This window comes from Eurytemora carolleeae, unplaced genomic scaffold, assembly GCF_000591075.1.
Source record: "Eurytemora carolleeae unplaced genomic scaffold, Eaff_2.0 scaffold263, whole genome shotgun sequence".
NCBI classification, from domain to species: Eukaryota; Metazoa; Arthropoda; class Copepoda; order Calanoida; family Temoridae; genus Eurytemora; species Eurytemora carolleeae.
In genome coordinates this window covers 57,388-80,922 of record NW_019396161.1, presented here as the reverse complement: position 1 = coordinate 80,922, position 23,535 = coordinate 57,388, and the positions used below count along the sequence as shown (strand labels likewise).

At 31.4% G+C, this 23,535-nt stretch overlaps 1 protein-coding gene and 2 long non-coding RNA genes across 3 annotated transcripts; 1 reads left to right on the top strand and 2 right to left on the bottom strand.

Moving 5' to 3' along the window:
• The first annotated feature begins 11,280 nt into the window (after positions 1-11,280).
• On the top strand, positions 11,281-23,290 carry LOC111696834 (uncharacterized). Its single transcript, XM_023466583.1, has 15 exons — positions 11,281-11,306; positions 14,549-14,629; positions 14,947-14,999; positions 15,063-15,243; positions 16,269-16,408; positions 16,909-16,997; positions 18,534-18,604; positions 18,687-18,791; positions 19,855-19,943; positions 20,492-20,566; positions 20,748-20,811; positions 21,652-21,705; positions 21,767-21,838; positions 22,031-22,107; positions 22,562-23,290. Exons 2-15 carry the CDS (start codon positions 14,567-14,569, stop codon positions 22,671-22,673), a joined length of 1,245 nt encoding a protein of 414 aa, XP_023322351.1. The 5' UTR covers positions 11,281-11,306; positions 14,549-14,566; the 3' UTR covers positions 22,674-23,290.
• On the bottom strand, positions 13,185-13,723 carry LOC111696837 (uncharacterized). The gene is made up of 2 exons (XR_002764173.1): positions 13,619-13,723; positions 13,185-13,222 (listed from the first exon to the last, which is right to left on the bottom strand). It is a non-coding gene; the product is annotated as an uncharacterized LOC111696837 (long non-coding RNA).
• LOC111696836 (uncharacterized) lies at positions 17,704-18,277 on the bottom strand. The gene is made up of 2 exons (XR_002764172.1): positions 18,001-18,277; positions 17,704-17,792 (listed from the first exon to the last, which is right to left on the bottom strand). It is a non-coding gene; the product is annotated as an uncharacterized LOC111696836 (long non-coding RNA).
• Positions 23,291-23,535: the final 245 nt, after the last annotated feature.

Here is a 23,535-nt window from a genome sequence, read left to right as displayed (position 1 = left end):
ACCTTAATATTAAACTATCAACATCCCTGCATAAAAATATCGACGCAAAAATTAAAATTTAATGTAAGAAACAAATATTTGTTACGCGAACATTATCACTTCATACACGCCAGCTGTATCTTAACTATTCTTAAGATTAATTCAATGATTTATTTAACGGTGAATTTACTAAAACAGGTCTGGATTATATCTAGTTTTCAGATAGGTTTTATTTTTGAGGTTCCGCGTGTGAAAAACCCAAAACATTCGATCTTGACAAGATAATTCATATTTTTCATTTGACGATTCACAGATATATTTGATATACCGTTCTTCATTCTAATTGTTTCTATTTTTATGCTTAGTATACTTGCAAAATAATGCTTGTTTAGATCTTTGCTTCTTAGAAAAGAAGAAGGAGAAGGAGGAGAAGGAGAAGAAGGAGAAGGAGAAAAAGGAGGATGAGGAAAAGGAGGAGAAGGAGGAGAAGAAGGAGGATAATGAGGAGGAGTAGGAGGAGAAGGAGGAGAAGAAGGAGAATTAGGAGAAGGAGGAGAAGGAGGAGAAGGAGGAGAAGGAGGAGAAGGAGGAGAAGGAAGAGAAGGAGGAGAAGGANAGAAGGTGAAGGAGAAGAAGGAGAAGGAGGAGAAGGAGGAGAAGATTGAGAAGGAGGAGAAGGAGGAGAAGAAGGAGGACAAGGAAAAAAAGAAGAAGGAGGAGAAGGTGAAGGAGAAGAAGGAGAAGGAGTAGAAGGAGGAGAAGGAGAAGGAGGAGAAGAAGGAGGAGAATGAGGAGAAGAAGGAGAATAAGGTGAAGGAGGAGAATGAGGAGAAGGAGGAAAAGAAGGAGAAGAATGAGAACGAGGAGAAGCAAAAAAGGCGGAGAAGGAGGAGAAGTATGAGGATAAGAAGGAGAAGGCGAAGAAGGAGGAGAAGCAGTAGAAGGCGGAGAAGTATGAGGATAAGAATGAGAAGAAGGAGAAGGAGGAGAAGCATGAGAAGGCGGAGAAGAATGAGATATTAGATATTTTCTTCTAAATAAAATAATTTAAATTATAGTAGTTATTAACTGGTTGGATGAACTAAACTGTTTGCGGTTTAATGCATCATTTTGTTTAAATATCCTAGATTTACTAAACCTTAGGTTTAAGCTGGACAATTAACTAAAACGGTAAAGGGACTGTGTTCACGAAGGAAGAAAGAGTGTTCAGTAGATTGGTAGGTTTCAAGGAATATAAACTAGGAACCGTCATAAAATAATGTTCTTGTAAAGTGAAGTGAAAATCTGTAAAAGTTGAAAAAACTTAAAAATCTGTTTCAATTTTATAGCATTTTCAATAATATCCTGAGTACTTTTGATAATTATTTTTTATTATTATTATTATTATATTTTTGTTACTGTGGTAATATTGCGAACGGTCCCTTTAAAGTATCAAATCAAATAAGAAAATGAATACCTTAACAGGAAATGCTATTTACCTCTTAATAATTTAACTTTTTCATTTTAACTATTGTTGAATATTTTTTCCTTTGTGAGGTTTGAAAGATGGAAAGAAATAATTTAATTTTCTCACTTTGAAATTTCTTAAGAAAATCATCTGGCTAGCTCTTTTTTTTCTATTATGTATCTTTAAGAACAACCTTCTTTCAAATTTTCAAATTTTCTGTCCTATAATTTCCTTTTTTTTCTAAAGCATTGCACCATACTTCTTGTTTTCGCAAAGAAATGGACAATGCTTCTATTCATTAGTCTTGAAATACGCCATTTTCTTTATGTTTTATTATAGTCGCACCAAATAGATTATCAGGTACAATAGGTGGCAACAGATATATGAACAAATTAAACACGACGTCACAAGTGTCAAATATAACAAGGAAAACGATATTTTCTCACATTAGTTGACATGTTTTCCAAAACTAAATAAATAAGTGTAAAAACAGAAAATAAAGAACACATAAAATTAATAATATTTAACTGTAAGATAAGCACTTATATCTAAAAATATCACAATTATTAATAATTTTGTCGGACACAAAAACTGAGTTGACAATTGTGACGTCAGAATACAGCTGTACTGAGAGTGTACAAATTCTACGTTGCCATCTATTGTACTAGATTCTATTTGAGTCGCACCATCTTCCTTGTTTAATTACTGTGAAATTGCACCATCCACGTAATCAAACATGTTTTATGTATTATCTAAATCTTTACTTTGTTGTACTTTATGGAGGTATAAATCTTTCTGTTAGATAGATTAAATAAAGAATAATTTAATTAGGAATACGTGTAGATCTGTACATCTCTGAACTGAATCCATCTAATAAAGTCATAAGAAAGACGTATTTGGAAAAATTAGTTTGTGAAATGAAAACATCAGAAAAAATCACGAATTTAAATTTTTGATAAAAGTAACAACATTACTGCTAACTGATTTTCAGTGCACGCTTCTTTGACTTTTTTCTCATGGGCAATTTTTGTGATAGAAATTGGGACGAATATCTTACTAAATGTGACTTTAACATGATACGGGAAGTTGTTCTTTATCCTTTCCTGTCTAATTTGAAGCATTGAAATGCACTCTTTTATTGAAAAATTGGTAATCATAAGCGTTTTTGCATGACTATTATATGTCAAACATTTTTTAATCCATTTTAATCTAATTATTTAAAATCTGTATTTTTTTATTTTAAAATATTCAATCTGCAGAAAGAAATCTTTTACCCTACTTTTGACCACACAAAAACTTTTTTATTTTTCCATTGTTCCTCAACCACTTCGTTCTGTCGTTGTATACAGATATAAATAACTACTTGTCAACCTGTCACCTACCCTTCCTGTAATAAAGCCGAGGGGGGGGGGGGTAGGTGCGTATTTTCTGCTTTGTTATTTATTATTTAATGTTGCGTATGAAGGGTTTCTGTGGGAGGGTGACTTATCAACTTTTTTTACATGCGTCATCTTTACTTAACTGTACATTTTGTAATTATTTCTAGAATTCTTCATCTTGACTCCTCTCAGGGATTTTCTGCAGTTTTTAATATTTTCTAGGTTTTCTTCTCATTAACTAAAATAATCTTAACTTGTTAAGCTTGATGATTTTGAAAATTTTAAAATGATTCACAGTTAATTTGACCGTTTACAGATTTGTATATTTTTTGTTGCAGCGCACATGGATTTAATTAGAATTTTAAAGTCAATTTTTAAAAGTAATAGTTACGACTATTTTATATGTAATTTTTCTTTAATCTTTCATTTTTAAGAAATGATAATAACTAACAACAACAGGGTTTCCACATAAAGAATCAGATACAGGGTTACCCACAAATAAAAGGATACTGTAATGACAACCGGAAATTATTTGAATTGACAATCGAGATGCTTTTCTGCCATGGACAAAGTTCTCAAAGATATACCAAAAATTGACTCTAGTGCATTAGAGCTTCAAGGAACCAACTATGCAAGAAAAACTATAAAAACTATGTATGAACGTTCATGAAGTAAAGTTAAACAGCCGCACCGAATCTTAAATCTATAAATTAAATCACATAGATCAAACGGCTGAGGAAATTAGGCCTAATTTTTCAAGACATCGTCAACTTTGAAGTATTGCAACTTCTTGACATTTAGTTTTAGTATACTAACTTATACTAAGTATTGTGGCAAAAATCTAATCGATTGCACACTTTAGATTACTGTGAAATCTGTATAGTATCTGAATAGCGAGAAGTAATTAAACCAGGTAAAGATGGATGACCACTTCTTCTATGGGACCAAGAACATTACTATATCAACTACATCTTGCTATTTATTCCTATAAAGGCTGGGGGTCTGAATTTATGTATAGAATGGGGGGGGGGCGTCCCACGCCCCCATCTAGAAAAAGGTCTTTGAGAATAGGTATATAGTTGAAATGCATGTTCATAGTCCAATTTTTTTAAGACCAGCTCATCGAATAAAAATTAGATCTATAACTTTTATAGTTTGGGTGCTTGGTAGATTTGAAAAAAATGCGAAAAAAGGTAAAAAATATATTTTGGTTTTAAACAAATATCAAGTGTGACACATGCTTCTACATCAATTTTTCATGGGCTTTTTAATAGTATGGTTTTTAGATCTGTAGCTTTAGTCATAAAAAGGTATGGGCTATTTTAGATTTTTTCACAGACCGGACTTTTTACCGCCCTGTATCCTACCCTATGCATAAAAAATAAAAAATGTTACAAAAAAATCTTTTAAATTTCTATTTATCAAAAGTCAACAAATTTTACGGTTATAGTGTCAAAAATGAGAGTGCTAGGGCAAAAAAACTATAGGGCGGGGCGTTTTGTTTTGTTTAGGGTTAATAAATCTGAACTCTGGTAAAGTGTAAGCTGTAAAAACATGGTAGAATAATTCAAAGAAATCTTCTTGTATAGATTTATATTTTTTAAAAGAAAAAGTAACATAAGAAGATTGAGCACCAACAAAATGTTGACGATTCGTAGCGCAGCAGAGAGGATGAGACTTTAACTTTATGGACCTAAAAACTCTTGAATTTTTGCTTCTACCTTGATAATATCATAAAAATGCGTAGAAACAAGTTTACGGTTTTGAGGAACCTTGAATGTAGGGAAAATGCCGTAAGTAGTCTCTTAAGTCTTATGATCTGTAGAAACCCTGTATCAAAGTATTCAGTTTTGTGTCATGCAATATTCAGGAAGTATATATAATTCAAGGATCATTGATATTTGTCAATGTTCATTAAAAAAAAATAAGCTTCCTGCAATCCCCCAGTAAAAGTGAAAAACAATTTCTTACCAAAGCACATCATATTCAGTGATAACTAGAAAAAAATGGAATAGGAAGACGACATTATAGCAATAATTAAGTTTACTTGATGTTGTTACAAAGCAAATAGTTTTACTAGACACTATTTAAATCATTAATTTAGTAAAAATGGGTCTGTTTACACTACACAATTGCTGTGTCTCTTGTTCATTAGACTATTTAAAGTTATAACTTGATTCTTAACAGTTGTCTTCATGTTTCAAAGTTTTCTGGTTTATCGCTGTAATTCCAGTTCTTATTTGTTTCAGTATGGGACGTATTAATATGAAAATTGAAATTATTTAAATACCCTTGAGATTTGGGACGTATTCACATGACAAGTGAATAATATTATTTATATACCCTTGGGACGGATTAAAATGAAAAATTAATGATATTATTTAAATACCCTTGGGAATTGGGACGTATTAAAATGACAAGTGAACAATATTATTTAAATACCCTTTGGGAGTTGGGACGTATTAAAATGACAAGTAAATAATACTATTTAAATGCCCTGCTGATTAAATAATTGCCCGGATATATTTTGCACCCATCCCTTGTCTACTCCATTAAGCTGGTCTTTATCAACCAGAACTAAAGATGATGAAACAAAACGTCTGAAATTGCAGCGTAAGCTTCTAAAGGCGTACTGCCTTCCTTTCAAACATGAGGATAATAATTGTAAAGATGGATATAACAATTAACTAAACATTCATCATAGTTCACAGGTAAAAAAGTAATCGTGAGCGTTTAGGGATTCCTGATTCTTAAATAGATGAATGAGTTGCTGAATCATTAGAATAAATGTGTATAATTCTTCTTCTCCCTTTTACTCTTTTTTAATTCTATGTGTTCCATGCTGAGAAAGAAGATACCCGATCTCTCCTTGACGGATTCCTTGTACGTTTATGAACTGTAATCTCTCCAGTAACTCCAGCTCCCTCCAGCCCATCCAATCTCCAGCATCCACCTCAGCATTGTTAGAACTGACTCTCCAGTGAGTGGCTGCGTGTTGAACAGCCCCTGTCGATCAATGTCGCCCCTGTCTCAAGTTTCATAAATATGTTTTAAAATATGATATTTTCTATTTTAATAACTTGAGACAAATATATATATTTGATTTGATTTGAAATAGCAATTCTACCTTCCTTTCTATTCAATCCTACACCTAGATACAATACTCTATATTCAATCTTTCTTTCTATTCAAACCTATACCTAGATACAATCCTCTAAATTCAATCTTTCTTGCTATTCAAACCTACACCTAGATACAATTATCAAAATTTAACCTTCCTTTCTATTAAATCCTACACCTAGATACAATCCTCAATATTCAACCCTTCTTTCTATTCAAACCTATACCTAGATACAATTATCAAAATTCAACCTTCCTTTCTATTCAATCCTACACTTAGATACAATCCTCTAAATTCAACCTTCCTTTCTATTGAAACCTATAACCTAGATACAGTTATCAAAATTCAACCTTTCTTTTTATTCAATCCTACACCTAAATACAATCCTCTAAATTCAACCTTCCTTTCTATTTAATCCTACACCAAGATACAATTCCTCTAAATTCAACCTTCCGTTAAATTCAATCCTACACTTAGATACAATTCTCATATATTCAACTTTCCTTTCTATTCAAACCTATACTTAGATACAATTCTCTGGATCCCTTTTTATTACTATTAAAACTTATACATGTAAACAATTAATCATTAATGTATATCAATCCTTCCTTCCTTCCTTCCTTTATTTTCTAGTGATCTCTGTTTTGGTGTCTGCTTGTCTGTTTGGTTGGATGTCCGATCATGAACCCTGGACCTATTCTCCTCAAATATTAATTGGGGAACTCATTTTAGAACCACAGGAACTGATTGAGTGTGCTGATTACTATAGGGAAAGGTTAGTTTCCAGGTAAAGCAGGGTTCTCAAGCTAGAGTATTAGATAAAATAGATCTATTCTTCAATTAGAGTATTAGATAAAATAGATCTATTCTTCAATTAGAGTATTAGATAAAATAGATCTATTCTTCAATTTATTGAATCCATCCTCTCATTCAAGTCTCAAACCATTTATAGAATTCAAACACATTGTCATTGAATGCAGAGCGAGAGCGAGAGAGAGAGATTAAATATATTACAAATCATCTAAATTTAAAATGTAATTCCTACCCCCCCCCCCCTTCAATACCTACTGTATACAAGTGGCAGATATAACGACTCCACCCTTCTCTATATTTTCCTGCTTCCTTCACTGATTATTTATATAATTTAATTCAAGTGTTTATTATTCGTAAACCCTTCTTTAACATTTAGAGGAGTTTGTTTAGAGTGGGTCAATTTTTTTTACTTTTCAAATGGGGGGGGGGGAGCACACCACCTGTTTGGACATGAAACCTCCCATGGAACTTATAGATTTACTAATTTAGAAAGGGGACTAAACCCCATTAGTCTCCCCTTTACATTATTCTGCTTACAGTTACAATAGGTGACACTAATAAAACAGATTTAGAAATTATTATTAGAGATTTTTACTTCATATTTGTAGTTTAATACAGAGAATATTTCCTTAAAGTTATATTTCTCAATTGAAAGTGAATATTTGAAGTTTAATGAAGAAAATATTTCCTATTAGCTATTATTTGTTTTTTATATTTCTCAATTTAGCAGCCCTCTCTGGGTGGCGAATAATCGCGTAACACAAAAAAGTGAATATTTGTAGTTTAATACAGAGAATATATCCTAACAGCTATTATTTGTTGTTTATATTTCTTAATTAGTTGAATATTTGTAATTTAATACAGAGAATATTTCCTATTAGCTATTATTTGTTGTTTATATTTCTTAATTAGTTGAATATTTGTAGTTTAATACAGAGAATATTTCCTAATAGCTATTATTTGTTGTTTATATTTCTTAATTAGTTGAATATTTGTAGTTTAATACAGAGAATATTTCCTAATAGCTATTATTTGTTGTTTATATTTCTTAATTAGTTGAATATTTGTAGTTTAATACAGAGAATATTTCCTATTAGCTATTATTTGTTGTTTATATTTCTCAATTAAAAGTGAATGTAGTTTAATGCAAAGAATATTTTCTTGTATTTACTATTTCTATTTATATATATCTTTCAAGTGTATTTTATTTATCTGATCACCATAAACTAATGAATGAAAAGTATGATTAGATGATGATTCATTCTGAGTAAACAAACGTACTTATTTTGTAGCACAATCATTGAGACATATTTCAAGCTAGGGTCGGTAACCCATCTGCAGTAAAGGGGTGACAGGTACCAAAAGTAGAGCTGGGTTCTTTTGGGTTCTTTGAATATCAGTCAAAAATACAATACAAATTAAGAGGTTGGTCTCAATCACAATTCTCTCAAAACATTCAAATAAATCAATAAAAGGGAAAGCTCCATATTGAGGTTTGAGATAGTTTATATAGGCAATTATGAAAAATAAGATCCAAATTCCTCTACGCCGCCCCAAACCCCCTTTTTTAGATTGCTAATATTGTTAGTTTAAGCCACTAATTATTTTTTCCTCCATTTTAGAACGTTTACCTTTAAAAACAGGACAATCTGAGATTTATCGTTTCATAATGAAAGGAAAAAACCTCGTAATTCAAGCTTACAATAAAAAGAAAATACTACTAGACAGAGGGCTTTAAAGCACCATCGCTTAATTTCGAGTTTCATATACTTTAGTAGTCTCAACTCTAACGTTCAAAATTAGAACAGAAGTGATTTTAGTTTTGAAATTAACATCAACTCTAAAAAAATAGTTGCAACATATTTCAAGAGTTGAGCAGTATCCAAAATCCGCGTTATTTTGCAAAATAAACTTTGAAAACGTAAAGTCATTCTGTCCTAAAAACAAGAACAAACAAACAAACTGTTGATATCTTGAATAAGAAGTATGTAGTTAATATGTTGTCTCGTCTGATATAAGCCAGGTGTGCACACATATAATAATTGCTTGGGTTTAGGATCGCTTCTGGGTTTTATATCAACAGTACCTATATAAGTGCAATTAAAGGCATTGTTCCCTATTTTTGAAAAAAAAAACACTATCGCGGATTCATATTTTTAAAAAGAGGAACATAAATGGATATATTGACTTAACGATGTCCCAGCGTGTTAAAATTCATGAATTCTTTCTCTGCCATGGAAACAAAAATCTTAAATTATGTTGATTTATAATCAAATATAATTTGGCATACATATTCATATAAAACAATGACACTTAAAATAATTCCTGAATTTAGAGATAATTGTGATAATCAAAATTGTTCATGATAATAAAAACAATCTTTTTTTGTCTAATATGTTTGTCACAAGATTTAAAACGTGTTGAAAATTATTAGCAACAAACTCCAGCGGGAAATAGAATCGTAAAAAAGTAGAAATGCATATCATTCATATGACAGTTCAAAGATTTTGTTAATTTTGTTTATTAAAGACCCCGAAAGCCAAAAATGTCGTTTTTTTCACACAAAAAGAAACCTATATAACGAAAAGAAACCTATATATAACGAAAAGAAACCTATATATAACGAAAAGAAACCTATATATAACGAAAAGAAACCTATATATAACGAAAAGAAACCTATATATAACGAAAAGAAACCTATATATAACGAAAAGAAACCTATATATATAGCGAAAAGAAACCTATATATAACGAAAAGAAACCTATATATAACGAAAATAAACCTATATATAACGAAAAGAAACCTATATAACGAAAAGAAACCTATATATAACGAAAAGAAACCACACATTAAAAAATAATTCAAGGCTGTCATTTTATATTTTTGAGATAATGACATATTTTCTACTTTTCGTATTTTTTAGGTTTTTGTTTCATAAAGTTTGATATTGATTTTGTTATTAATTTTGATATTATTTTTGAAGATTAATTTTGATGGCGGGAGTTCGGTAGGACATTGAATTAAACACCACAGCGGGAAAAGCTTCAAAAGTAAGTTGACGAATTATAGTTGATAGCAAGTAACAAATCAAACTGAATATTAGTTTTGTTATAATAATATTGTTTGATGTTATTTCGTTATATTGAAGATTGCATGGACATCATTTGTTGTGTCTGTATTGGACACAAGAAGCATGCTGATAAAGAAATATTTGTCCCCCTTCCCCCCCCCCCCTCTCTAGTATATTCTAGCTTCAGCGTTTATCCCTTTGATCTGTCCTAGCCGCAGTCCTTGTTCTTCTTGTAGCGTGTGGCGCTCAAAAAAGAAAAAGTAAATAATGAGATCTGAAACTATACTTCCGGAGATATTTTTAGGAATTGTTTTTACAGGAAATGCTCTTAGCTTGGTTTAAAGATTCTGAATTTTTTTTTTTTACTTTAATTGCGAAAATTTAGTTTCTCGGTAGAATCGTTCATGTGCGGGTAAACGGCGGAGTTGGCAGTGCTGGAATCACAATCTAGTGTTAAATATATTTTCCCCTGCGGAGTTTATCTTTCCAAATTTCTACCGTTGATTCACTTTATCAATTGATTCACTTTTAACTTTAAATTAACATAAGATTCTTCCTTTGAAGTTTTGACAAAATGAGTTATCGTATTTGTTTCGTATCCTCAAAAATGTCACCATAATAGAAAAAAAATCATTTTATGTACATAGCTTACATTGATTTCTCTTCCACAGAAATTAAACAAATTACAATAACACAAATTTCATTTATCTTGAATTTTCCCTTTAGAATACTTTTTCTTCCTTTTTTATCCTTTAATCATTAATCATAATGTTAAGAAGTATAATAGTTTCATTGTCCAGGTTTCCTTAGTTCGATCATTCTTCAATCTTCAATTTTCATGCCAAATCAAAGTACATGACACAAAAGATATTGAAAATTTTAACTTTTTTTCACATATCCTTCATTTTTCATATTTACATCCTACAGGGAGTTCAAGTTAAAAAAATTTAAAAACGTTTTTGTCAAGAGGATTTATGTATTCGGTGCGTTGGCATTTATAAAACGAATCAAAAATAAATTCTTGATATGCAGAAATTATTCTGATTCATAATTATCTTATATAATAAAATCTGAGAACAGTGTTGTAACATTCGAGTTTCATACATAAAGTAACTGAACACTTGCCACAAACTCAAACTTTCGAGTCCTTTATCTTTGCAACCTGATGGTCTAAACCTTTAATATTTCAAGCTTTAACTATTAAATCTTGCGGAGGTTTGCAACATCAGGTTGCCATGATATAAGAATTAAAGTTTGTTGCAAGTGTTTATTTCTTTTTGAATATATTTTTAAGAAAAGCAAATATTTTAAATTTTAATCTTGTTCTAATCGAAACCACGAGTATTTACCACTTTGCTCTAACAGATAATATTTGCATCACTTTTGCGTCATTGTAATAATAAATTGCGTACAGCATTGGTATAAATGGATGGAACAGGTGGGAATACCGTAGTAAACCTAGAGATTCCAACGTCAACGCGTCACCAAAACACCGGGTATATCACTCGCGTCAGATTGACAAAAGCGTATGTTGGGGTTTTGTGAGGGGAGGGCGCATGGGGATTTAAAAATGGTTGGGTGGATATGGGGGGGGGGGAAGTTTTAAGCCCATATTCGTTTAATAGATTTTATTTATTTTCACGAATATGGTCCAAAACTAGTCAAACTATTTTTTAAAGGGAAAGAAAGTTATTGATTTTAAATATAATTTGGAAAAATACAAAATAACAAATATTATGTAAAAACAGTTTTTGAGGTTTAACCAATTCAAAACCGTTGTAGTTTGATTTTTTAAAATGGTTTACTTTGATACAGCTTAAGTAAAGTGCAAAATGGCATATGTATTTAATATATCTGCTATTTCAACTCTACACTTTAATTTGTAATGTGTACAAAGTGACACATGTATTTAATTTAGTTGCTATTTCAACTTTACATTTTAATTTGTAAAGTGTACAGTAAGTAAAGTTCAAAGTGACACATGTATTTAATATAGTTGCTATTTCAACTTTACATTTTAATTTGTAAAGTAAAGTTCAAAGTGACACATGTATTTAATATAGTTACTATTTCAACACTACACTTTAACTTGTAAAGTGTACAGCTTAAGTTAAGTACAAAGTGACACATGTATTTAATATAGTTGCTATTTCAACTATACACTTTAATTCGCAAAGTGTACAGTAATTAAGTGCAAAGTGACACATGTATTTAATATAGTTGCTATTTCAACTCTTCACTTTAATTTGTAAAGTGTACAGTAAGTAAAGTTCAAAGTGACATTTGTATTTAATATAGTTTCTATTTCAACTATACACTTTAATTTGTAAAGTGTACAGTAAGTTAAGTGCAAAGTGACACATTTATTTAATGTGCGTAATTTATTAAACCTTCACACTTTAATTGCTGTAGACTTTACATTCTGTACACTTTACACCTTAAGCACTTACACTTTACACTTTAACTAGTGTACTCTTTGCACATTAATAACTGTAGACTTTGCACTTTACTTTACATACACTTTACACATACACATAAAATGTAGTACACTGTAAATGTAGTTTTTGTACTCTTTGCACTTTAATAATTGTACACTTTATATCTTAATTATTCCCGATATTTGCTTCCGTTATCTATTTATCACTGCATTTGCCCAGTACGCAATGCGCAGCGCACATTATTTTGACATTTGGCCATCTGTTATTCTTTACAAGATAATTCCAATCTAAGGGGGGGAGGGCAGGCCTTTCATCGTAAAATACAAATTAGTTACAGGGTGGTCGAAAATTTGATAAGATTCTAACCCAACTGCTGGTTTTACGGTAATACTCTTAATTTTCAAATAATAATTAGACATATAGCAGGGTTACCGGCAAAGGAAGATACTTCATTGAGACGACTGTACAGAATTTATACCGTCAGTTTCTTTATATTCATGATTCACTGCAACTATAAACTTCTTTCTTTTTTGCCAAATCCTTAATCAAGCCATTTAAAAACCATATTTAAGTCAGTTTACTTAATTTGAATTTTGGATCTTCATATTTTCAGAGTTTCAAGTCGGCATTACACCCTCATCCTTTGTGGTAACCCTGTTTAAGTAATTAAGTAATAACCAGTAACAGGGACATGTACAGGAATTTTATTAGTTGGGACTGGCCTTTTGAATACTCTATGAGGGGGGGGGGGCTCATTCTCCGTTGGGGCTTGAATGACTCATGAAAATCATAGTTATTCCTAACATTACTTCCTATGATAAAAATGCTAAAATCCAAATTGCACCAGTTCCATAAAGTTTTTTTTTGATACAGTTTCAAAACTAATTTGAAAATATTATTTTTTTTTTTAAATTCACATTCATTCACATTTTTTTCTTTTTTGTGTGAACACGTTACACATCTCGAAAGTAAGCCTGAAAAAAATTGTCAAAATATCAAAGTATCAAAATATCAAAATATCAAAATATCAAAATATCAAAATATCAAAATATTATCAAAATATCAAAATATCAAAATATCAAAATATCAAAATATCAAAATATTAAAATATAAATCCAAAACTTCTTTTTTGGAAGGATATTTGTCAGAGTATCAAAAAAGCAAATTTTTAGTTCAGATTTTTTCAATTTTTTTTCATAAATTTTGCTTCTAATTTGCTACTGTATATTTTTTGCAAAAAGGATTTGACATATTTGATGAAATAGTTTTACGCTAATTTTTAGTTCTTCTCAAATTTTAATATAAAATACAACCTAGGGTTCATGTTAAACTTTAGCCTTACCTTATTCTAGCTATTCATCAAATCTTACCTCGGCTGATCTTCCCAGAGGGAGAATGGGTTTAACTCATTCCGTCCATCTAAAAGTTCTGCGTCAATGCGTAAATAATATGTCAACAAGAATAATGAGTATACATATAAACCTATAATGACGCATCTAAAATGTGTTTGTATCTGCGTAGCGCCGTACTAAAAATTGTTTTACAAACTTTGCAAAATTAACGCATTTATGCAAAATTTTGTTTATATTTTGTAAAATTAACGCATTTATGCAAAATTTTGTTTATATTTTGTAAAATACAAAGTTCCTTTTAACACCCTTGCATATAATCTTGTAATCCATAAATAAAGCTTAATTAATTACTAAGATTATAGCAACGTGAAAAACAATAAATTAAATTGAACAATAAACTATAAATATCACGGGATTACAGTTATAGATATCTAGACATTTTTTATTAATTATCAGTTGTATGTATTTTTCTGTTTCATGATTCAAAGCCCGAACTAAAGATTTTAGTCTTTGTGCTATTTTTTCAGGTTGAATCTAAAACAATTTTGAAAGTGTTTTTAAGCACTGGTTTCAATTACTTGATCTCGATATTCACTTTGAAAACTTCTAAATTCAAAAGGTTCTTGTTTCTTTTATTTTTATCCAACAGATATTAGTTGAATCCTTTAAACGAAACAGGATACGGATAGTTGCTTGATCCATGAATTTACACCTCTGCAAAGTTTGTTTACTACGCAGAGTATACTTGTAATTTTACACTGTCATAACAAACTGCAGGCAAATTTACTATTGGCTGCCAAGAACTGTTAATTTGCAAATTATATTCAACTCACGGTAAACTTTGTATCTTCCTTGTTTCAGAAATTTCTGGAAGAATGACATATCATACTAGCTAATTTAAATTCTATATTTGCAAAAATCCATTCAATAAAAATCCGATCTTTTCAGAATATTAAGCTTCTTGAAATGGCGATACTAACTCACATACTTATCTTTGCACTCACATCACAAGCTGTCGTCTTTGCACAGGTAACTAGGAACTAAAACATTTTTATAACCTTAATATTTTTTCTTCTAAATGGCAGACGATATTAAAACAAAAATTTTAAAAAAGATGGTTCTAAAAATTTTATTTTTTTCTTCAATTTTTTAAATTTAGCCAATTAAATCAGAAAAATCTTATTTTCTATAATGAATACAAAGAAAAAGTTGTTTCAATAAAAGTAGAATTTAAAAGGAAAGTTTTTAACACATTAGAGGGGTCTGGAATCCTAGCTACTTAAAAAACAATGTATAGTTGTTGGATAAATCCCTTAAAAAATGTTTAAAAAAAATCTTAATTGTAGGATAATTATGGCACCCCAGAATCCCCATTATTGAGGCCATCGGCAAACCTTCGGTAATTATCAAATAAGAATTAAATCCTTCCTTCAGAAAAAAAATTGTAACATTTTGTATTTAGATTTAGTCCAGGATTCTCCAGCACACTTGGATCATCTGCTGGCTTCTCATCTTCATCAGGATTATCTTCAGGATTCTCCCCTTCATTAGGATCATCTTCAGGATTCTCAAGCTCAGTAGGATCATCTTCAGGCTTTTCATCTTCAGCAGGAACCTCATCAAACAATATCTTTATCGAAGACGTAAGCTTTTCATATTTTATTCGCTTAAAGGGAGTGTTCGCGAAAAATGCAAGGGGGTATAGGCTTAATGCGATAAAAAAGCGCTTTTGATCGCTACTAATCTTACTTCTATCTGTTGTGTCTATAAGGAGAAAATTGATAAAGACCTCTCATACCGAAGAGCGTAGCGCCCATACAAATTGAGGAAGTTGGAACATACGACTTAGACCGTAAAAAAATTAAATTAATATCAAACAAATCATTCAGATATTACAACCAATAGTCATCGATTATCTTTCGCCACATTTGTATATATTTAATATTTCATACTAGTTTTAATTTTGTTTTTTAAAATAATATTTAACTTACAACTTGTTTTCGAACATTCCTGGAAAATATGAAAATGTCGTCTTCATTACCAAAAATCCTCGAAACAGGAATAAACGTTTTTATAAGTAACTCTCAGATCATAACAATTAAAACATATTATGAAAAATCAACTATATATAAATGTGGCGAAAGACAATCGATGACTATAGGTTGTAATATCTGAATGATTTGTTTGAAATTTAATTGATTTTTTTACGGTCTAAGTAGTATGTTGCAATTTTCTCAATTTGTATGGACGCCATGTTATAATTTCAAGGGAACTCCCTTTAAGAGAGTTAGATGTTCTATTTACAATGGTACCCTGTTAACCTTCACCTGCTCAGCCATGTTGTGCATATCTTCATTTTCTTGTAGGAATGCTTTTTAGAGAAATTTTCACTTACAAGATTATGCATTTATCATGCATTCTTGATCAGACAGATCTTTTAATGGTACCATTGTTGACTATACATGCCACACCATTAAAAAAAAACTCTGCAGCCCCCCTAATTCAGTTTAATAAACGAATAATGAAAGAAATAGTCTACTTTAGTTTTGTTGGAAAGAGAGTGACGCCGATTAAAAATTGGAAACAACAAACATTTAAAAAATTTAAAACATTTTCAGAATTTCATTGAATTTTCTCAACCTCTTCCTTACTTGTTTTCCTTGCTTAGTTTTCTCCAATCTCAAGTCCAGGATCCTCCCCCAGCTCAGTGAGCTTATCAAACTCTCTGACATCCTCTACATTCTCTCAGGCATCAGGAACTCCTCCGACTACAACCTCTGCCTCCAGATCAGCAATCAACCCATCCAGGTCAATACTAGAAATCAACCCATACAGGTTAATACTAGAAATTAACCCATACAGGTCAATATTAGAAATCAACCCATACAGGTCAATACTAGAAATCAACCCATACAGGTTAATACTAGAAATCAACCCATACAGGTCAATACTAAAAATCAACCCATACAGGTTAATACTAGAAATCAACCCATACAGGTCAATACTAGAAATCAACCCATACAGGTCAATTTCGGAAATGTTCTTAGCTGTTGAGGCGTTTTTTCCGGCGCTTAAAGGGACTGTTCCTTTTACTCCTATAAATGAAAAACAATTACTAGACATTTAAGTTTTTAAATTTAGAATTGATAAAATTCCTTTCTTGTCTTTACTTTTTGGAGAAACAGCAGTACCCCACATCAATATTTGGATTTGAATATGATTAATTTAACAACTTTGTTTTTGACATTTAAATTATTTTTCGAGAAAAAAACTTACAATTCAGAAAAATAATTTGTTTAAATATTTAGATTTAACCCTGTTTCTGATCCTCAGCCATCATTTGCCCGTCAAACATCTTCCAGACTTCCAGCTCTTCCAGCTGCTTCAGCTAACACAGGTTTATATACTGTCCTATTCTAAAAGTTTGTGGCATTCATTCCAAGCAACCTAATTTTACCAATATCTTTTTATAAAACAATAATCACAAAATAGTCCTGCCATTTCCAAAATGAGGTCTGCCATTTTAAAATTGAAATTTAAACAAAATTCTTAATTTCTCTGAAGGATTTTTTAAAACAAAAAATGGAAATATCAGGACTAGGGCTATTTTCTGATTATTTTTTCATGAAAAAATATCGCTTGAATTTGGATGCCTTTAAGCAATGCCGTAAACTATTTCTGAGTTCAAAGACGACTTTGAAGTTTTCAATCAATCAAAATCATTCCGCTCCAGTTCAGTTAGAATAGGAATGTTTCGAATTTTAAAATGTCTATAGAAGCGCAAATCTGTTTAAATTAGAGATTAATATTGTCAATATTTGATTGAATTGGAACTGGTGTTCTTTTATGGAGTTTTTGAGAATATTTGTTGGACAAACATTTAGAAAATTCTCGGCCTGAGATTCCCAGAAGGTCGATCAGTGTAAGGCTAATCAGCCAGAGACTGGTCTTTTTACAACATATTCTCCGCCTGAGATTCCCAGAAGGTCGATCAGTGTAAGGCTAATCAGCCAGAGACTGGTCTTTTTACAACATATTCTCCGCCTGAGATTCCCAGAAGGTTGATCAGTGTAAGGCTAATCAGTCAGAGACTGGTCTTTTTACAACATATTCTCCACCTGAGATTCCCAGAAGGTCGATCAGTGTAAGGCTAATCAGTCAGAGACTGGTCTTTTTACAACATATTCTCCGCCTGAGATTCCCAGAAGGTCGATCAGTGTAAGGCTAATCAGTCAGAGACTGGTCTTTTTACAACATATTCCCAGAAGGTTGATCAGTGTAAGGCTAATCAGCCAGAGACTGGTCTTTTTACAACATATTCTCCGCCTGAGATTCCCAGAAGGTCGATCAGTGTAAGGCTAATCAGTCAGAGACTGGTCTTTTTACAACATATTCTCCACCTGAGATTCCCAGAAGGTCGATCAGTGTAAGGCTAATCAGTCAGAGACTGGTCTTTTTACAACATATTCTCCGCCTGAGATTCCCAGAAGGTTGAACAGTGTAAGGCTAATCAGTCAGAGACTGGTCTTTTTACAACATATTCTCCGCCTGAGATTCCCAGAAGGTTGAACAGTGTAAGGATAATCAGTCAGAGACTGATCTTTGTACAACATATTCTCCGCCTGAGATTCCCAGAAGGTTGAACAGTGTAAGGATAATCAGTCAGAGACTGGTCTTTGTACAACATATTCTCCGCCTGAGATTCCCAGAAGGTTGAACAGTGTAAGGATAATCAGCCAGAGACTGGTCTTTTTACAACATATTTCAGATTTTTTGATTTTGTCAACTACTCTGTAAAAACATTATATTAAAGAAAAAAGAACCTTACTTAATGTTGATTATTGGTATATTCCCTTGAAAATTGCGAAACCGTCCCGTTAAGAATATCATTTAATCCTAATAAATCTAGTTTTAATATGATTACTTTTTGTAGGAGATATTACTGGAGGAATTGATTTCAGCAAGGCAACTAGAACTCCTGATGGCAGACTTTGCGTTATTAAGGTTAAATTAAGATATTCAAGATATTATCCCTTTAAACGAAATTATTTTTTAAATATGTCTGAAATGTACATTGACTGTTCAGGAGGAAAGTGTTGAGACAGTATCTAAGGATCCTATCCTAGCCTGTACCCATAAGAACCTGGAGAAGTGTCACTACACCTATGTCACATATTTCCGACCTGCTCAGGTTAATGACTTTATCTTGCAAATCATCTAAATATAACAACCTTTATTTAAAGGTTCATTTCACCCATATTCCTGTAGAAGTACAAACTCCGTTTACTGTTTAGCACTGATTTCATAATTGGATGATGATATAGATAGAAAGATAGATAGATGTTTTCAAAAGTTTATATTGGTTTGTTATTCTTAAAATACAGGGTGTCCCAAAAAACATGGGAGTTCAATGACGAATTGGATATCGTCTTTGTTATGAATTAACATTGTAATACCTAATTTCAAAAGCCTTAATATTATTACGTCTGCTAGAGTTTATTTTATGAAAAGGGTAAAAGACTGTAAAGATGTGTCTATAATGTCTCCGCAAGATGAATAGTGAAGACGGACAAGTTTACTCTGTTTGTAAACTGCAATTTTCTTGTTTTACTAAGTACAACCGTATGCAGTCAAAACATAAACAAACAGAATGTAAACATAGCAGACGAAACTCTTACAGATTACAGCTTTCTCAGTAGGTTTCACTGTACTAAATCAAAGAATTATACAAAAAGACGATATCGAATTCTTCACTGAATTCCCATGTTTATTGGGACACCCTGTAGCTTTATGAAAGTTTCCGTAAGACCTGTACGGAACCAAAATGGTTTCGGAAGAAATCGGAAACCCTAAACAATAATTAGGAAGACAAATAAGCCGAACTTAACGCTCAAAGATGTTTCTGAAGTCTAGAATAATCGATACTTGTTCCTCAAATAAACATAGAATAAGATTTCTTGGATTATTTCGTCAATATCAGAATGTCACAAAAGTCTCAAATCTTGAATTACCAAAACCTAAATCTATAAACGATTTTGTATCTTATTTTTTTAATATCCTAATATTGAAACAAATCCGGAATTTCTGGAAAAAACGCTGTGATTATTTCAAGAGAAAATTATAAAACTTACCAAGTCCTCATGTGCATCTTGAGATAAACAATTATCTAAGTTGTATTCCTAATTAAAAAATAGCATATTGGGTTTACTTTCAAACAGGTGAACAATCTCTTTAAAATGTTAAAATGTTACCAGGAGGAGGTATGTGAGGAGAATTTTGAGAAGAGATGTCAAATCACGTTCAGACAGGAGGCTACCAAGGAAACTATCAGAAAATGCTACAAGTAAGTGATTAATTGATAAAGAGATTCATCTTCAACAAAATCAAGAAACTGAGTTTTTGCTAAAAAGCTCAATTTTCTAATGCCTAAATCTTTGCAGGCTGGAAGTGTAGACCTTTGATATTTTAAACTTATTCCAATTGATTTAACAGATTTCATAGTTAAAATATCAAAGGGCTATGACATCGGGTTAGAAAATCAGTTCCTTTAACAGGAAATAGATAACTTCAACAAAATAACAAAAAATTAGAAAAAATGTTCTAAAAATAACAAAAAATTAGAAAAAATGTCCTGATTTCTCTTGCATTGCTTTAATTTCCAAAAGAAAAAGAATTAGCTTAACTAATTTTTTTATTAAAAGTTTCAAGCTCTGCCTTAACATTCAGCTTTAAACCTTGAACCTGAATATTTTTGTTAAGATCAATAATTTTTTTTTCAATCCATGGACATGGAAAGTTATGTCTAAAAGACATGTATTGCATCCTGATATTTACCAAGCTAACAAGTAAATATAAGCTATTTAGTTGATAATTACTTTGTTTAATCCCTAGGCCCCAGGAGAAGGTCTGTAACGGTCAAGGAGAAGAAGAATGTAGAACTGTTTACGAATCATCTTGCTCAACCAAGTAAATATATAAGATTATATAAAAATGTTACAAAAATTGCTGTGTCCTTGTTCAGTAGTCTGTAGTAACCACTTTTAAACCCGTTTTTACCATTTACTTTTAAACCTGTTTTTAATTTTTCAATAACCAAAGAGTTACTGAGATTATTCCAATAGACTAAACTAAGTTATACATTTGCCAGGTATATTGAGAAGACCCCTGGGAAGTTTATCGGAGACACTTCTTGTGAAAAACTTCCCGTAGAGGTAAAAATGCTTGTAAATAATTTTTCTCTTGCTTTCTTGAATTATAAGCGTGAAGACATAATTTGAATAGATTAGTTTTTCCTAATTTTTGTGGGTTAATCACATGCATGGAATATTTTCCTAATTTTTGTGGGTAAATCTCATGCATGAAATATTTTCCTAATTTTTGTGGGTTAATCACATGCATGGAATATATTCTTAATTTGATGTAAATTAGATTCCTAAACCATTCTTAATCCTTGATCCTTTAACCTTATTCTTAATCTCTTATCTATTAATCTTTAAACAATTTTCCTTTAGTTTTAATTCCTGATCAACTTTTCTTGATTTTAATCCCTAATCTGTTTCCGTAATTCTTAATCCCTAATCAACTTTCATTTATTCTTAATCCAAGATTAACTTTCCTTAATTCTCAATCCCTTATCCCTTTTCATGCATTCTTAATCCCTGACCAATATTCCTTTTTTTCTTACTCCCTGATCAACTTTGCTTATAACTTAATCCCTGATCTCTTGCTTCAAATAATTTGATCCCTGATAAACATTAATTTTTTCTGAATCCCAGATCAACTTTCCTTAATTATCAATCCCTACTCAATCTTTATTCTTAATTCGTAATCCCAGGATCAAATTTTTTTGATTCTTAATCCCTGATCAACGTTCCTTAATTTCTAATCCCTGATTAACTTTTCTTCATTCATAATCCCTGATCTCTTATCTTGATTATGAATTCCTGCTCAAGTTTCTTTAATGCTTAATCCCAGATCAACTTTCCATAATTGTTAATCCCTGGTCAACTTTACTAGATTCTTAATCCCTGATATCTTCCCTTTGTGTTCAGATTTGTGGACGAGGATGCGTGAATAGAGAAGGAGCAGAAGAATGCCATAACAAGGAAAATTATAAAATTTTACGATTTATCTGAAGAAGTTGTAATAACAATAATAATATTTCAGGAGATTGATACTCTTGTAGATATTCCTGAAGAGGTTTGTGATCTCAACCCACAAAAGACATGCAGGCTTCAGGTCTGTAATTATAACCGGGACAAGGTTTAAAGTAGTTAAGCTATGTACACATAGTTAAACCACTTCTCTTGTGCGCCGGTTTAAGTTAAATGAAGGTGGCTTTAAGAAGTTCAACCTTATCTCGCTATTTATAAAGTTTGATCCCTGAAGTGATAAATTTTGAATATCAAATGTAAATAGCTTTTTCTTTAGACAAAACTGGTTCCTAGCTTGAAACCCAAACAAGAATGTACAACTGTACCTCAGGAAACATGCACATTAAACTTCAGGTTTGTACAATTGTACATTGGTACAACTTTACAAAATTATGTAAAAATACTTTTAAACAATGATTCAGATTATTCAGAAATGTTTTTGGTTAATTAGTTTTTTTGTATGTTATATTATAGTTTTGAAAATGATTATGTACAGCTTTTTTTAAACAGTGATACCCACAAAGGATGAGACTGTAAAGACGATTCGACGTGAAACTTTAAAAATATGACGAATCCGCGATTTAATCAAGTATTCTGCCTTAATACACATTGTTTTCTAATGACTTATTTTAAAGATTTGGAAAAGAGAGAGACAAGTTTACAGTTGCAGGGAATCATGAATATATACGAATCAAAACTTCAAATGACAGTATAAATTCTGTAAGTCGTGTATGAGATCTCATGTGGGTAATCCTGTAGCAGAACAGGGTTTTCGTTTCATAATTTTGACCAACTTTGAATATTGCAGTCAGCCTAAGAGAGGAAAGAAGCCCCTGCGTACAGAATGGTGCCTGGATACAGAAACAGCCGCAGCAGCTGATCCTATTGCGCAGTACAGTAGAAACGGAAACCAGTTCTAAAGTACACTACAATCCAGTTTTAGAGTATACTAGAAACCAGTTCTGGAGTACACTAGAAACCAGTTCTGGAGTACAATATAAACCAGTTCTAGAGTACACTACAAACCAGTTCTAGAGTACACTACAAACCAGTTCTGGAGTACACTAGAAACCAGTTCTAGAGTACAATAGAAACCAGTTCTAGAGTACACTAGAAACCAGTTCTAGAGTACACTAGAAACAAGTTCTAGAGTATACTAGAAACCAGTTCTATAGTATACTAGAAACCAGTTCTAGAGTACACTAGAAACCAGTTCTAGAGTACGCTAGAAACCAGTTCTAGAGTACACTAGAAACCAGTTCTAGAGTATAGCGAAAACCATGGTTCTAGAATGAAAAAAAACCCAGTCAACCAAGATTTGCTAGAACATTTAAACAGCATTTATTTAAATTGTGGATTTGTTATGAAATCTTTAGAAAAATCTTGGTTTGATTGAGAGCAAGTCTGTTGTTACCAAATATCAAACAAAAATGGGCATTATTATTTTATGATTGAAATTAGTTCAAGGCATTATAATCATGAATTTATTTCTGTTCATTCCATAAGATTATGAATTAATTTATTTTTTTCGTATCTATTTATTTATTTATTTTATTTATCTTAATAAATCCATATCACAAAACAAACCATTTTTTTATGTTTAAAGCCTGAAATTAAATAGGAGAGTACAGCCTAGGCCAGTTGTTCAACTTTCAAATTGAAGAAAAATAAGAAAAAGATTTTTTTTTCAATAAGTATCATTCAGTTTAAATCAGCCCAGCTTTCAAAGGAACTGACAGTATACTTACAGTATAACAGTATACCTCATCTCTTTTAAACCTC

Excerpts from the sequence above, each read along its gene's own strand:
- LOC111696834 (XM_023466583.1), top strand. The coding sequence starts at position 14,567 with ATGGCGATACTAACTCACATACTTATCTTTGCACTCACATCACAAGCT. Across the intron at positions 15,244-16,268 it reads ACAATATCTTTATCGAAGAC|TTTTCTCCAATCTCAAGTCC; the intron begins GTAAGCTTTTCA and ends TTCCTTGCTTAG. Across the intron at positions 20,567-20,747 it reads GAATCATCTTGCTCAACCAA|GTATATTGAGAAGACCCCTG; the intron begins GTAAATATATAA and ends TACATTTGCCAG.